We start from the raw sequence: 16,156 nt of genomic DNA on the forward strand, positions 1-16,156 counted from the left end.
TATCTGAAAAGATATAAAGGCTCATAGGTATCTGGAATATAGCCAAATTTATGAAAATATAATTAAATGCCTACTGTGATACAGTATTTTTATTATTATTGCTATTATTGTAGTAGTTTTCTCTCTTCGTGATCTTGTATGCTGAATAATTAAATTGAATAATTTGCGAATGGATCGTCCACTGATCAGTATAAATTAATAATCGGTATTCTACCATGTTTGTAATCTGGTAAAATGTGTGCTGCAGAAGTCAGTTCTGCAAATCATGAATTTCAAATAATTGTACAGAAAAACATTAAGCAGAGCACTGTTGCCACAAGGTGGTTTCCAAGAGTATGAACATCATTGAACGCAAACCACAATACCCATATATTTAATTTGATTTCTAGAAGAGCTTGTAGTTTTTGGCTGCTGTGTATTTTGTAATATGTTTATTGCTTATAACTCTGCAGGAGTCCTTCGCTGAACATCTGGGCTACTCAAATGGAGTCATTAACGGGTAACTCTCTGTTTTTCCTGCTGTCCGTAGTGTTGTATTGGAATTAATGATCACTTTATTTTTCTGGAAGCTACATGCTAGGGAACTCAAGCATTTCATACACAGGCAGAGGAAGTACAGGGCACATATGTAAAGCAAAACTTAGTAGTAATAGAAGTGTTACAAGATCTTTTCATGACTGTCCATCTCCTTCAGGATGGTAGACAGAAAAGACTCTTGTTTTCCTTTTCTCTTATTTTGAAATAATATACCATCTGAAATTCATTGGGATGACTCTTCAGAGATATCTGTTAGGATTTTCTTCTCTTTATTGTTACTTGCGCCTTCTACTTTTCCGTTTTTACTATCTCTTTTCCAAATTAAAGTAGCATTTCTTCCATTATCTGAAATGAAAAAGATTTGTTTTATTTTTCTTGACACTCTGTGCAGCTGTCAAGTTAATGCATGCTTTCTAAACCAAAAGTGTTTATGATCTACCTGACTTTCTTCCTGTTTAGGTACTAATGATATAGTTTTTCCTTATCTAGTATACCAGACTCTTTGTGTCCCTAGCTAGTATACCAAAATACTTGTCTCCTAAACAGTTTAGGCTGATTACAGATGAGTGCATATCAGAAGGCTGTGTATAATCTGGATTTTGTGCCATTGCTAATGATAAATTGTATTGTGAGAGTGCAGACTCAAGGTTAGAGAAACATTGCATGAAGTTTATTCCTGTAAAGTGTATCACTGTGGTGTTGATTCAGATGTTCTGTTTACTTATATTCATATTCTGGGTTGTGGGTTGCATTTCCGTGCTAGGAGTTGGTTTTGCAATTCTTGCATAGAAGACAAAAGAGTAGCTAATCAAAGCAGCTAAATAAATACTGTTTGAGATGACCAAGTTGTATGGCTAAAGACTGTATGTCAGACTCCAGCCACTATCTCCATATATTAGTTCCGTTTGCAATACTTCACTTCTACGTGTCTGGTAGTTGAGTGAAAAAAGGGGTAATTTCCAACAAATACTTGATGAATACAATTTAAAACTGCAGTTGCAACTAAAAGTTGTTTTTAATACCAGTTGAAAACAAAGCAAGAGGTGAATATCTTAGCTTATAGAATGCTTATTTAGCTAAGAAATAGTATTTGTTTTAATAAATAATGAAAAAGAATTGAGTGACTGAAAGCACAATTTCTGTAATTGAAAAAAATTCAGGAAAATGGGACTTTGAATGTGTTTATTTTCATCAACATGTGCAGTTTTAAAGAAAGAAAAGTGCTATTAGTCTTGTTTAGATTAAGTAAATTAGTCTTTTTGTTATACTCTGACATGATAATGACTACAGACCTTTAAATGTGGGCTTATTCTGGTATTTACTTTGCTGCTTCTCTCCAACAGAGCTGAACTTTATCGGGCCTCAGGGAAGTTTGAGCTACTCGATCGTATTCTACCAAAGTTACGAGCTACTAACCATCGCGTGCTTCTTTTCTGTCAAATGACATCACTCATGACCATTATGGAAGATTACTTTGCATTTCGAAATTTCCTTTACCTGCGCCTCGATGGTAAGCTAAATGAAAAAAAAGGATAAATACTAAGATAAGAGGTAGTATCCTTCATTAGTTTGGGCGTGGGAGCCCTGGATTTTCTTGCCAGTGTTTTCATAACAGTGTGTTGTGACTATACAAGAGTGAAAACAGGTTCAAAATACTGTTTTATAGTCTTGCAAGTGTATGTACCATGAAGTTATGCCAGTAGACCCTTCAGTGGCAGTTTAGTAGAATTTCTCATATTCTTCCAAACAAGGAAGGTACTGAGAAAGACGTACTTTTGCTTCTGTTGGTAGAAGTATTTCTCTCTGTCTCTTTCAGTGTTTTGTTTTATCTGTTCAATCTGCAGACCATTTGGTTAGTGGATTTTTCTGATAAACATTCAGGTCTATACCGGGAATGCAGCTTATGTATAGATTTGCTGCTTCGAGGCTCATCTCTTTTTCACATAGGGTTTAAAATCCAAGGTTCCCAATCAGTCATCACTATCTAAGTTACCTGAAAATCTTCTCATCATAAGAGATGATAATGCCAGTGTTAGGCCTGTATTCCAGTGGAATAAATTAATTTTTCTCAAGGTAGCTGAATTTCAGTGTGATGCCTGAATTTCACAGGAAGATCAAAAGTCTCAATTTCTTCATGTGTAGATATGTTTTATTACTTCAAACAAAAAGATGGTTTAGAAACATTTTAGATACTAATATCTTTGTTCTGTTCAATGTCTCTGTTGAGTGTTCAATATCTTTGTGGATGGTCTGGATGAGGGGATTGAATGGTACCCTCAGTAGATTCACAGACCGCCCTTGGGTCACAGCAAGCCCAGGCAGTGCCACAGGCTGGGGCAGAGTGGCTGCAAAGCTGCCACAGGAAAAGGCCCTGGGGGTGCTGGTGACAGCAGCTGAGCATGAGCCAGCAGTGCCCAGGTAGCCAAGAAGGCCAATGGCATCCTGGCCTGTGCCAGCAATGGTGTGGCAGCAGGAGCAGGGCTTTTCATGCTAGAATATTTATGGCAAGACACAATGTGGTAAATACACCTCATTGGCTTTTTCAGGTAGTTTATTAAATTGCATAAACCATTTTTCTTCCTTTCCAGTTTCATAATGACAGATACTTTCATACTGGGATATAATCTATCCAGGTTCTGCCCAGATGACTTCTTACATGGAGTGTTTCCTACCCAGTTCACAAGCTTATTGGGTTCACTGTGTCAGCAGTGGGCTCGCAGTTTGGCTGTGTGATTGTGGTGGCTACAGACAGGTGGAGGTAATTTTCCTCCTAGCAGCCAGTGTAATGCTGTGCTTTGCACTTGTAACACCACCAGTGACATCACCCCGGTGTTAGGCTATTGTTAGGCTATTGCTGAGCAGCACTTGCAGTGTCAAGGCTTTCTCTCCAAACACACTTTTCCCCCAAGGCCTGTAAGACTGCATTGAACTGGTACCCACGTAAGACAGCTGACCCAGGCTGACCAAAGGGTTATGGACAGCCATAAACCTGAACCAAAACCTGAGGGAAAAGTGGAGGATGCAGGGACATTGCTTGCCATGGCATTTGTCTTTCCAATTAGTCATTACAGGTGCTGAGACCCTGCTTCCCAGGAAGCAGCTGGACATTTGTTTGCTGCTGAGAAACGTAAATAAATTCCTCTTCTTGTCCTTGCACACACACCTTTCACTTCTATTAAGCTGCCTTTTTCTCAGTACAGGAGCTTTTCTGTTTTATTTCCTCCCCATGTACTGCTGGAGTGTGGGGAGGCAGGGGTCTATATGTGGAAGCCAGTTGGGGAACAACCCACCATAGTAATAAAATAATATTTGTCATGTCATCTTCTACACGTATATCACCCTCAAGATGGGACATTTTAAGAATTTGCAGTCTTTTGGTATTAACTATGACTCCCAAGGCAAATAGTGACATTTTGATAAATCTCTATATAAGTAGCTTTTAAGAATATTTAATGCTGCTCTAGCCAGAAGGCATTAATCAAAACTAGAGCTCTCTTCTGTTTGTATATAGTAGTTTCAATTGAAATTTATATGAGTTACAAAAAGGTATAACAATGTTAGCCAGCATTTTAACATCTACTTTAAAAATGTCAAAACAAATGCATTTAAAGAGACCTTTAGAAGTCCATCTCATAGATGTGATAGACAGTTGACCTAAACATTCGTGGCCAGTGTTATGGAAAATGTGGCAGAGATGTCAAAAAGCAGTGCACTAAAATACTCTTTCACATGTAGTTTTAGCAACAGACGTTACATTTATATTATTTCCGTTTACACTTTATTATATGATATTTTTTATTTTTTTTTTCAGGCACAACAAAATCAGAGGATCGAGCTGCTCTGTTGAAGAAGTTCAATGAACCTGGATCACAATACTTTATCTTTTTGCTGAGTACAAGGGCTGGAGGGCTAGGCTTAAATCTCCAGGCTGCTGACACTGTTATAATCTTTGACAGTGACTGGAATCCTCATCAGGTTGTATTTATTTTCTTATCTTCGTAAAATGTGCAAAGAATCCATGATGATTTTTTGAACTGCTTCTTTAAATAGATGATGTAGCCTGGGATGAAAGGAAAAAATCCAAGGAAGAGATAAAATGCTGCTTTGAGAGGAATTAGTGAGGCAAACTGCCACAATCAGGAAATGTTTTCGTTTGAATAGGTGAACTAATTCTGTGCCTATATATATATTTTATCTGAGTCTTGGAGTATCCTCAGTGCTAGGAGTGTTATAAACTTGCTTTAGTATAACTGTACTCATTCTTTAACCCTTAGGATATAGTAACCAGCTCACTGGCCTTTGGTAGGTAGTTTGTAATACTTCAGTAAAGTATTGCACACCATGCTGATTGCTGCCTGTCTCATGAAATAAGGTGACCATGTGAGTGACCATGTGAGTCTTGGCCTGAGGATAACTTACTCTGTGGTGGTTAGTAGTAACTACAGATACCAGAAAAAGACGATATCACACCCACTTTGGCTTGTTTTAAAAAGCTAGAAGGGGTAGCTTGAATTATGCCTTTGCCACCTTTTTTTTTCCTATTTGTAAGAAAGTAAGTTCAATATCCCTGGAAGTGCATGGTTGTGCGTGTGTTTTCAGTTATTGTGCAAATGTATTCAATTCACATAATATTCAATGACCACATGTAAAATGTACAGGAGGCAAGACTAAAAAGAGTTTTACTATCTGTGTTCACTCTCTCTGTTAAATTATTCTGTGTTCTTTGCCTAATAGGACTTGCAAGCCCAGGATAGAGCTCACCGAATTGGTCAGCAGAATGAAGTTAGAGTCCTGCGACTGTGCACTGTGAACAGTGTGGAAGAGAAGATACTTGCTGCAGCAAAGTATAAGCTGAATGTAGATCAAAAAGTTATTCAGGCAGGAATGTTTGATCAGAAATCTTCAAGCCATGAAAGGAGAGCTTTCCTCCAAGCTATACTGGAGCATGAAGAAGAAAATGAGGTAAGGTGGTTAGAAATAATTACTCAGGAAGTACTGACTCTTCTTTTGTTCATATTTAAAAAGATTGTCATAACCCTTGAAATTAAAAATTTCATTATCATTTCTTACTATCCATTTAGAGAAATAACTTAATTTTTATCTTTTTTTATGGTTGCTGTAATAGATTGAAAACTACTGATTATGATGTAAGGATTATGGTTAAATCTTAGTGTAAAATTATGCTTTCCAACTTAAAACCCAATCTAGCCTTTATAATTTTGGCAAATAATTGCATTCAAACAGAGATTTTTTTCCAGAACACATTATAAACCATTTCCTAAGTCCTAAGCTAATATATATGTTCCGCTAGACACTTTGATTTTCAGACGTGCTGAGCAGCTAGTACTACCTAGGTTCAGTTTTGAAGGACCCTGCTTATTGTACTTCATTTGGAATCTGTTTGAGAGTTAAGATCTGCTTTGATATGCCTTGGGCTTAGGACAAGCCCAAAAGTAACTGTTTCTTTCTGATGCCATGTCCGGCCCAGACTTCTCATCACCACTTTCTCTTTGAGAAATAATTAGCTGTCACGTCTTTGCTTTTAAAAGTGGGAAGTGAGGTTCTTTTAATAGTGGGAAGTGAAGGACACTGAGTGTCCTCTTTTCATTGTGTTCTTTTATGGAACTCTGAATACGGAATGATATGCCTATTCTTTCACCTGCCATTGCAGATTCTTCCCTTAATTTGAACAAAATTCAATATTTGGACAAAAGTTGTATTTGGGAGAAATTAAATAAATGTGTCAGTTATACTGATGACACACAAAGAGAAATTTTTGATCACACTGACCTTTTCCCAACTTGAAAATACCCTGAACTGGTTAAAGACAGAGCTTTTGAGACCAGTCTTGCCTCTGAGTGGAGCTTGTGTGTGTGAATAGGGTGCACACTGATAGGAGATTCTACAGCCTGTGTTTCACTAGCATCTTCGTTATATGGAGTAAAGTTTCAAAGATCAAGGAGTTTACTTCTTTAGTCGTTAATCCTCTTGTGTAAACTCTGCATTGAGCATTTAGAAAAGCATGATTAAGATGAAATTTTGTGTTGTTTTAGCATTTTTCATAGAAATTAAAGAAGAGTGACAAAACATTTTTATCAGTAATTGTTTTTTATTTGTGGTGTTAATGCAGAAATTTGGTGATATACATATGTACCATTTTTGATTAAGTAAACCTGTAGTTCTAAAGCAGACCACACTTCCTATATGAGTAGGAAACCAGCAGACATTTTCAGTAATCCTATGAATTTTTTTAAAAATTGGAGTACATTTGTTTCTGAAGCATTTATCTGACAGTGTTTCAGAAGTCAGGGCTGCTGCTAGGCCTGCATGACATGCCTTATTTTGTAGATGACTTCAGAACAATTTGTTTCTTGCGTGTTATTTACTTAATCTGCCATCCTGAAGCAAGCAGATTTAAAAACTGTTTATTTGCCATAGCCCACCATCAGTCTTTAAAGCATTGATGTTGCAGTCTGACTCCTAGCTGAAGCTTTCAATTAATACTTCTTTATGAACAGAGACTATACAAAACTCTGCCCAAACACTCAGCCTCTTGAGGACTAGGAGGAGTTGAATGTGCACCATCCTGCAATGGTCAGCCATTGCTCCTTCATTGCAGCAGCACTGAGTGTCAAGTGGGAGATTGATGGGAAAAAAGTAAACCTCTCACTTAAATTATCAACAATATTGACACAGCTTTGACTTACAGATGCAGACTGGCACATCTAACAAAGATATTGTTTACTGATAATCTAGTTAAATATTCCCATGCTAAGCAAGCTTTAAACTTTTCACATCTGAGCTTAGAGTACATACATTCTGTTAATCCTTTTTCAGTAATTTTTTTAAGTTCAGCATCAGGACTCCCCTTATTTTTTTTCTTCTTTCTTTTTTTGATCCATTTTGTCTTTTAGCAGTACTTGATAAAGCAGGGAGATAATTTCTGTGTATTTAGAAAGATTCATTAGAGTAATAGCAGTGTATGACTATGTAGCAGTTACTTGTTCTAAGTGTAATTTTTTGTAGGCAGTTGAGCTTATTTATAATTTTTTCTTCTGCAAAGCCTACCGGTTTGGCAACAGGATTATTCAGCCTAACTGCTGATAATATGGACACTGTTGTTACAGCTTCTACTGTAAGATCACTTACGTTTTTCAGGTCAGAAGTTACTCTGAGATAATAAGGAAGTATGTGGCTCTTTCATGATGGTCACATTTATAAAAGAATCTTTTTTTCTCTTTGTGAGTAACCATGTGACTTCCTTTTCATGAAGAGTGAAAGAGCAATGACTAGAAGTGAGAAGAGCTAGCTCTCTTAATCACTTTCCCAGTTGCCTGGCTCATGTTAAAATCTAAATTATATGTTCATTAAGGTACAAAGGTGTTCCTTGAGAATTTTATTAATGAGAACTGGTTTGAGGTTTTTTTCTGAAGCGTAGAAATCCAGACACTGGAGGGGAGATGTGAGGAAATACTTAAATGACTTACTATTTCTGAAAAATAAGCTACAGGATATTAGCTTTTTGGATGCTACATGCAGCATTCTATACTACCATTAAAGTGGGCTCAAAACATGAGTTTTTAGGAAGAACTGTAGGTCTGTAGCATAGTGTAATATTTGTTCAGAAAGCCCTGCATAGAGTGGCCTGTTGTCTGTGGTTTCAGAATTAATTCAGGGAGGAAGTCTGAATATTTTGGGCTTTGTTTTAAAGTGGGTATCATAATGGTTTCAGCTTTAATATTTTCAGTTGAACACTACAGTTCTAAATTGTTTTTCTAGTGACTCTTTCTGTTTTATTAAATAATCCATTTTGTCTGCAATAAAATTTTCACCTCTCAATTTGTAAGCAGAAAATGGTCAAGAGAAAGTGATTCAGCAGGGTTATTTTCCAGGATAAAAACATGTTTTGTTCTTTTCATTTAATCAGGAATTTTTCAGTCATCTTGCTTTGATGGGAGAAAACCCTCAAAATCTAGAATGGTATTTCTGAAGGAATATTGTAGAATAGCAGCACAGAAATACATCTGTTTTAACCAAAGCACTAACTGTGCTTCTGAGCCAAGAAAACCACAAGCCAATATTTCCTGGTTTTGTGTTTCGTCATTTCCTCATTCTCAAATTTTGAATGGAGTAATAATTGTCATTTGTCATTCTTACCATCTTATTTTGTTACTTTTGAATAGCTGAACACTTTAAAAAGTTTCATTTCAGTTTATGTGCTCCCACATGTTGTCAGAGAAAGAGGGTCAGTGGAGCTCTGAAGTGAGGGAGGCTGTTAGTTCAAGGTGCATGTGAGTACTTCCTAATAATTTTATCCATCTTTCTAACCAGGAAGAAGATGAAGTTCCTGATGATGAGACACTGAATCAGATGATTGCTCGACGTGAGGAGGAATTTGATCTCTTTATGGTGAGGATGTGTAATCATGGAAAAATCATCTTCTTCTAGGGATTTTAATAAAAACCTTAACCTTTTTATCACTCAGCTTTGTCAAAACTTTATACTAGAGATGTAGGTTTTATTTACTTGTGGTGTTCATCTGAGGAAAAAGTGTAGTCTGCTTAAATACAGAGTTCCTCAAGTGACACAGAGTCTTCAGAGATTGCTTGCTGTCAGTGAAATAGTGACAATCTAGAGAAAGAGTTTGACACAACCTGAGTAATTTATAGTTCGAAAGTGTCAGTCACAGTTTGTCTTGCTAATTCTACAGCATACTATTGCTATTCAACATTTTGTCTTACTTATGGACTTTGATATTGGCAAGGACAGCTACAGGAACTTAACAGGGTTGTAAATTAGTACACTAACAGTGCTGTTTTCTTGGTGAGTTAACTGAGGTATTGTTGATGGTTTTATCAGGAATCAGCTGCATCTCTACTGCTACAACTGTTGCAACAGCTATCAAAATAGAGCTAGTGGTTCAAATGTGAGCCAGTTCTATTTATTAGTACTTCCCTTTTTGTTTATGGTACTTCAGCACTGATGGAATAATTACTGAAACACCTTTGTAGGCATAGCTCTTGCCTTCTAGTGTTTGTACAGTGTGAGGATTGCTAGAGGACCTCTGGGCTCCACTGACACCAGTACAGGGCAATACTTAAATACTGAAGGTAAAGCACCATGCCCTCTAATTCTACAGAGGCAGCTTTCTTCTGCAAGGTGAAATAAGACACTCTTGTGCATAAATGGATGTGTACCTGGTGGTATCTGAAGAAGCAACTGCTGATAGGACCAATGCAAAACCTGTGTGCCCAGTACAGGTTTTATTCCCTCATTGTCTTCTACTTACGAATTCATCTGTAAAAATTTGCTGTTACACAAGCATGCAGGGGCCCCTTTTCTGTAAGTTGCAGTTGTTCATGTACACTGTTGGAAAAATATTCCCCCGTATGACTCTTCTTTTTCTCTTGCTGATTTGCCAATTTAGTGTTTTCGTGCTGGGCTTCATTAAGAGTTACTCAGAACTGAAATCACTAAAGCCAGGTTGCAGAGAAAAGGAGTGCTTTTGACAGCTTCTTTTTAAACTTTTTGATTTGAGTGTAAGGAGATTTACATAACACAAACCAAGAGACGGCCATTTGATCTAAAACTCAAAAGAAATAAATTTCATGTGAATTATTGACTGAACATACCCTGAGTTTTGTGAACATGGATTTGCAGCTAGAAAAGAGCTTCTTATTTCTCCTTCAGACCCAGAAGAAAAGAACTAATCCATAGTTGAAAGTAGCTGATGAATTTGTATCTGTTTTCTTCAACTTGTAGTATTAAATTTGAAGGCTATTTAATATAAAAAAAGTTGAGGAGCCAAGAGTAAAGACAGTTTTGACAAAATTACAGAACATACTGAGCTGGTAGGGACCCACAAAGGTTGATTCCAGCTTTTGGGCCTGCACAGGACAAGCCAAGAATCACACCATGTGTCTGAGGGCATTGTCCAAACATTTACTGAATTCTGTCTGACTTCGTGCTGTTACAGGTTCTCTGGGGAGCCTGTTCCAGCGCTCCACAACTCTCTGGGTAAAGAACCTTATCCTGATATCCAGCCTAAACCATCTCTGACACAACTTTAGGCCATTCCCTTCAGTCCTGTCACTGGTCACCACAGAAGAGATCAGTGCCTGCCCCTCCTCTTTTCCTTGCAAGGAGCTTGACTTCAATGAGGTCTCCCCCCACTCTTCTCCAGACTGAAGAAAACAGGAGATCTCAGCTGCTCTTCATAAGGGTTCCTCTCAAGGCTCTTCACCATGTTTGTGGCCCTCCTTTGGACACTCCCCAATAGTTTTTTTGTTAGACAGAGAAACATAGTCATTGGGGAAAAAATACAAAGTTTCAGCATTGAATTCATGTTCAGTTTAATGGCATAAAAATATGATGTCTTTTGACTCGGTTCAGGTTCTCAGCTAAATAATAGAAATAAAGCAGTCTATTTCATTTATCCCATTTGAGCTGTCTCTTGGTGCAGCTGTCTGGTTGTCATGTTAGAATAATCCAAGCCACATGTTTGGCTTGAATGAGACTACTTGAAATTAATTCAAATTGAATGGAATGTTCTTTAATAGGTGAAATATGGAAGTCTGCTATAAAAAACTATAGGCTGCACATCCCATTCACTGTTGTCTGAGGTAATAGGGAGCAGGGAAAACGCCCATGTATTTATAGTTACTTCTTTAACATAGTGGGACCTGCAGACTGAAGACTACTTCTTGCTTTCTGCTTTTCACCGAGTTTAGAAATTGGATAGTGCACAAGGGAAGGTGATGAAAACAAGTTGTAAGATGAACTTCCTGAGGTCGTGTTTTAGAAATGCTTGTGTTTGAGAAGTCCCAAGATGAGAGAAGATTCAGCATGTTCAATGGTGCCATTACCAAGCCTCAGGTTTTAAATTTGGCTGGGTTTGAGCTGTCCCTGTGGAGAGATAATACCTCTGAATTAATGCACATCTGTTTTGGCTAACAAGGGAGACATTTGTACATAATTGAGAATGGTTTTTTTATGAAGTTTTAGTGGTCAAAGCAGTAGCCTCGTATGATGCTACAGCCAATTCTGATACCAGTCTATTTACATAATTTTTTTCAAATGAATTTCACCACATGTGAAATGAATGATTATTTAAATTTCAGCTGAAAGTCTTAACATCACCTTCTTATATTTGTAGCACTTCACCTAAGCTTATCTGATATTTTTGCGTTTTGATTTTTGTGTAGTACAACAATAAAATCAGAAAAAAATTCAGGGGTTCAAGTGTGTTGGCTTTCTGGCTCTGTGTAAACAAGCCTTTCTCTGAATTTATTAGTTCTCCTTTGAGTCTTTGTTGCTTGTACCAACTTTTAAATTTTCTTCTAATATTCAGGGTAACAAAACTAGTGTATTTTTAGTTACTCTTTTTTGTTACATAGTAGTAAAACCTTATGGGGACAGCAGTGTTATTGTGATCTGCTTTGTGTCACTTGGCAGTGTGTTGTCTTAGTTCCTTCAGTGAAAGCTAGTTGTGAAATAGTGAATATGACTGGAAATTAACAATTGAGTGTAGCTTCTTTTTGCAGATGCATTTTAGAAGTATTTAGGAATATTATGAAAGGGAGATATCTGGGAAGGACTTTGTTTAAAGTTTCAAGAGTTATTAGAGAGGTGGGCATTGACATATTTCACTTAATAATTGCCTTTAAAACTTTTTTATCCTTTGCCAATTGTCATTGCAGCGCATGGACATGGATCGTCGCAGGGAAGATGCCAGAAACCCTAAACGTAAACCTCGCTTGATGGAGGAGGATGAATTACCATCCTGGATTATTAAGGATGATGCTGAAGTTGAAAGGCTCACATGTGAAGAAGAAGAAGAGAAAATATTTGGAAGAGGATCCCGTCAGCGCAGAGATGTGGACTACAGTGATGCTCTCACAGAGAAACAGTGGCTGCGGGTAGGTTGGTAGTTTTGTACACTTGAAATTTACACATTTGTGGTAGGTTTCTCTTCTCATTTTGGAGACTGCACTGGGAGAGCACAATTTTAGGCCTAAAATATCCTCATTATCCAGCTTTTGCTGCCATGTTGAAGATATAAGTAAGTTTTGAACTGCTCTCCACAAACTTAAATCAGTGTTACTAAGTGCTGGGTCAGGACTATGATAGCATTCTATTGCAAGTGTTCTTATTTGCATGGATCTTACATCTTCAGGTACTTTTCCGTGTGTCATCTTTCAGATGCATGAAGAGTTGTTCAATATTCATGAAAACCATTAGTCAGTATATATTTAAACTTTCTGTGCCACACAAGCTTATTATATTTTTAATGCCTATATTTAATCCTTTTAAGAATCCAGAAATTTTCACTTAAATTTTCTTTCTCTCAGGCTATTTAATTTCCAAGTATTGAGCATTTATTAACTCCACTGAGATCAAAACGTTTGGTAAATGATTTAAGAATTTTAAGACCTGAAAGCAAAGATTCTACACTAAACTAACACCAAATCTGGGATTTTGTCTCTTGCTGTTCTTTGAAATCTACATTCCATACACATGGATAATAATGCATGTGTCTTTTCAGTGTGGTAGTGAGAGCATGGTAAAAAGGTGATTGTTGGAAAGGCTTTTCAAAAAATTTGTTATAGTATGATTTCCAAAATTTATAAATGAAATATTATAAGTGCAAAACTAATTTAAATGGTTTGACAGAGTAAGTTTTGTTTTAAAAACTTGTCTGTTTGATTACAGACAATAGCAACAAGAATATACAGCGTAGGTTTTGTGTAATTCCCTACGGATAGGTAAAAATCTTACCTACTTAGTTTAATATGGGATGTTTGGGAGACTGCATGGTGCAATACTGTACTAAGAGCTAATCCTGACCTGTTGCTTAGGGGAGAAAAGGCCTGAATTATTCACCAGCTGTAAGTTTAAGCCAGTCTGTGAAACTGCGGAGGTTTGATACCTGACATTTTCAAGTGGAGAAGAAAGATGTAAAGAAATAAACTCCTGTTTGAATTCTTGAAGATATACCTTTTCCTGCAGTGGAAGGGCATGCAGTATAGTGTACATCTACTCAGGGTCATTTTAAACTACTTCTTTTAATGATGGAACGCTCTGGCTATGGCAGCATAGAAGTTAGCTTTGGCTTTTGTGTTTTGTGGCTTCAGTTGGCTGTAATATTTGTTTTGAGGGCTTTATTGTAAAAAATAGCAGGCCTAAAAGAAATCCTGTGATCCCTGTCATACTGCAGGCAGAATCATACAGTCCTATGTCATTTATAATAGAAGTTCAGGATCTTACCTCTTCTAGGCATTTCTGAGCAGTGAATTTAGAAGTCTGCAGTGGATTGTTTCTGACTGTTTGGCTTTTATATTTTATTTTAATTTTTCTGTTGGATTTTCATCTAATTACATGATCCTAGTAACTCTGCTCATGCAGAGTAGCCTGATAGCACTTTTTTTTTTTTTAATTTCTTTGTGTCATAGGAGAGTTGTCTCCCAGTTGAGTAAGTTCAAAAAGTTTACCATGATTATGCAGTCTTTTCCCATAATTCCTGTTTTCTGAGTCTCCTGATTGTTTTCAGTGACTTCCCATAGTTGTTGTCCATGTGACTGACATCATTCTACAAGTTTGATCAAAAGCTAGACATCAAAATTCCAGATGCATTGTCATTTGAGTAAGGAGGAGTTCTTTCCATAACTTCTGTGGTACAACCTTATAGTTCAGTAGTTCATTTGCTAACATGGAAGGTATTGTCTCATGTTAAATTTTTGATCCTGTGTAAGACCTTAATCCTTTTCTCTGGCTCTACTTCCTTGCCAGCTTTTCAAAACCATGTTTCATACAGTCAGTCTTCCCTTCCTAAGAGGATTTAGCATATGCCCTTGTTGAATAATTTTCAAGTTTTCTTCAGCAAAATTACTCCTAATTTTAAGCCTGTCCTTGGGTGAATTTCTGGTCAAATTGGTGTTCTCTTGAGATTTAGTAGGCATACCTTCTATTCTGTCTTTCTAAAGACAGTGATGGACCATTTGATAAAAAGCTATAAAGGACTACTCTGAAAATAATTTCTTAGCAGGTCTCCATACACTTGGTAGTAATTTTTTTTAGTATTTGCTTGTAAGACTGTATTGTGAAGCCAAGTTAAAAACCTTGCCAGGCATATATGCAAGATGGTGCCTATACTACATATACTACTCTTTTTTCGCCATGGCTTGTTCTTCTGTTGAGAGAAATTATTCTCGCTTCTCTCTGTTGAGTAATTAAGCAAGTTTTCAAATTCACTAAATTGCCTTAGGACAAGGTGCTTCATAGTGCATTGTAATTACTACTATAATTCTACTGTATACCTAGTTTAACATGCTTTCAGGTGCATTTAAGGGTGTGATGAAACAAATGGAAGTATAAGAACTGCTAATAAGAACTCCTGGCTCACTGGTGAGGTTCCAGATGCCAATGTGACACCCATTCACAAAAAGGGTAAAAAGGAGGATCCTAGTAATTAGAGACCAGTCAGGCTGACCTCAGTACCAGGTAAGATAATGGAGCAATTTATATTAAGTGCCATTATGCAGCACTTACAGGGTGGCCAGGGTATCAGACCCAGCCAGCATGGGTTTAGGAGGGGAAGGTCGTGTTTGACCAATGATGTGGTCTCTTTTTGTGACCAAGTGACCCACCTGGTGGATGCAGGACAGGCTGTGGATGTTCTCTGTTTGGACTTCAGCAGAGCCTTTGGCACTGTCTCCCACAGCACACTCCTGGAAAAGCTGGCAGCCCACGGCTTGGACAGGAGCACTCTGTGCTGGGTTCAGAACTGGCTGGGTGGCCGGGCCCAGAGGGTGGAGGGGAACGGTGCCACATCCAGCTGGGGCCAGTCAGCAGTGGTGTCCTCAGGGGTCTGTGATGGGCCAGCTCTCTTCAATATCTTCATTGACATGGATGAAGGGATTGAGTCCTTGATTAATAAGTTTGCAGATGACACCTAGCTGGGGACATGTGTTGATCTGTTGGAGGGTAGAAGGGCTCTGCAGAAAGACGTGCAACGGTTGGATAGATGGACAGAGTGCAGTGGGATGGAGTTTAATAAATCCAGTTTAATAAATCCAAGTGCTGAGTCCTGCATTTTGGCCACAATAACCCCCTGCAGTGTTACAGGCTGGGGATGGTGTGGCTGGAAAGGGACCTGGGGGCACTGGTGACAGCCGACTGGCCATGAGCCAGCAGTGTGCCCTGGGGGCCAAGAAGGCCAAAGGGATCCTGGCCTGTGTCAGGAACAGTGTGGCCAGCAGGAGCAGGGAGGTCATTCTCCCCTGTACTCAGCACTGGTGAGGCCACACCTCGAGTGCTGTGTCCAGTTCTGGGCCCTCAGTTTGGGAAGGACCTTGAGACACTTGAGCGCATCCAGAGGAGGCAACGAGGCTGGAGAGGGGCTGGGAACACAAACCCTGTGAGGAACGGCTGAGGGAGCTGGGGGTGTTTAGCCTGGAGAAAAGGAGACTCAGGGGTGCCCTTATCACTCTGCAACCCCCTGAAAGATGGCTGTGGTCAGGGGGGGTTGGTCTCTCTCCAGGCAGCAACTGACAGAACCAGAGGACACAGTCTCAAGCTGCACCAAGGGAAGTACAGGTTGGATATTAGGGAATAGTTTTTC

The 16,156-nt window shown here is 38.2% G+C and overlaps 1 protein-coding gene across 1 annotated transcript in view; it reads left to right on the top strand.

The window, feature by feature from the left end:
• The window catches only part of SMARCA2 (SWI/SNF related, matrix associated, actin dependent regulator of chromatin, subfamily a, member 2), a 115,168-nt gene that overhangs the window by 64,170 nt on the left and 34,842 nt on the right, over positions 1–16,156 (top strand). The window contains exons 23-28 of the mRNA XM_064735304.1: positions 453–499; positions 1,881–2,047; positions 4,349–4,512; positions 5,272–5,499; positions 8,869–8,946; positions 12,237–12,455. Of these exons, the coding sequence (XP_064591374.1) occupies positions 453–499; positions 1,881–2,047; positions 4,349–4,512; positions 5,272–5,499; positions 8,869–8,946; positions 12,237–12,455 (903 nt within the window). The remainder of the gene's footprint in view (positions 1–452; positions 500–1,880; positions 2,048–4,348; positions 4,513–5,271; positions 5,500–8,868; positions 8,947–12,236; positions 12,456–16,156) is intronic.

This window comes from Zonotrichia leucophrys, chromosome Z, assembly GCF_028769735.1.
Source record: "Zonotrichia leucophrys gambelii isolate GWCS_2022_RI chromosome Z, RI_Zleu_2.0, whole genome shotgun sequence".
In the NCBI taxonomy this organism is placed as follows: Eukaryota; Metazoa; Chordata; class Aves; order Passeriformes; family Passerellidae; genus Zonotrichia; species Zonotrichia leucophrys.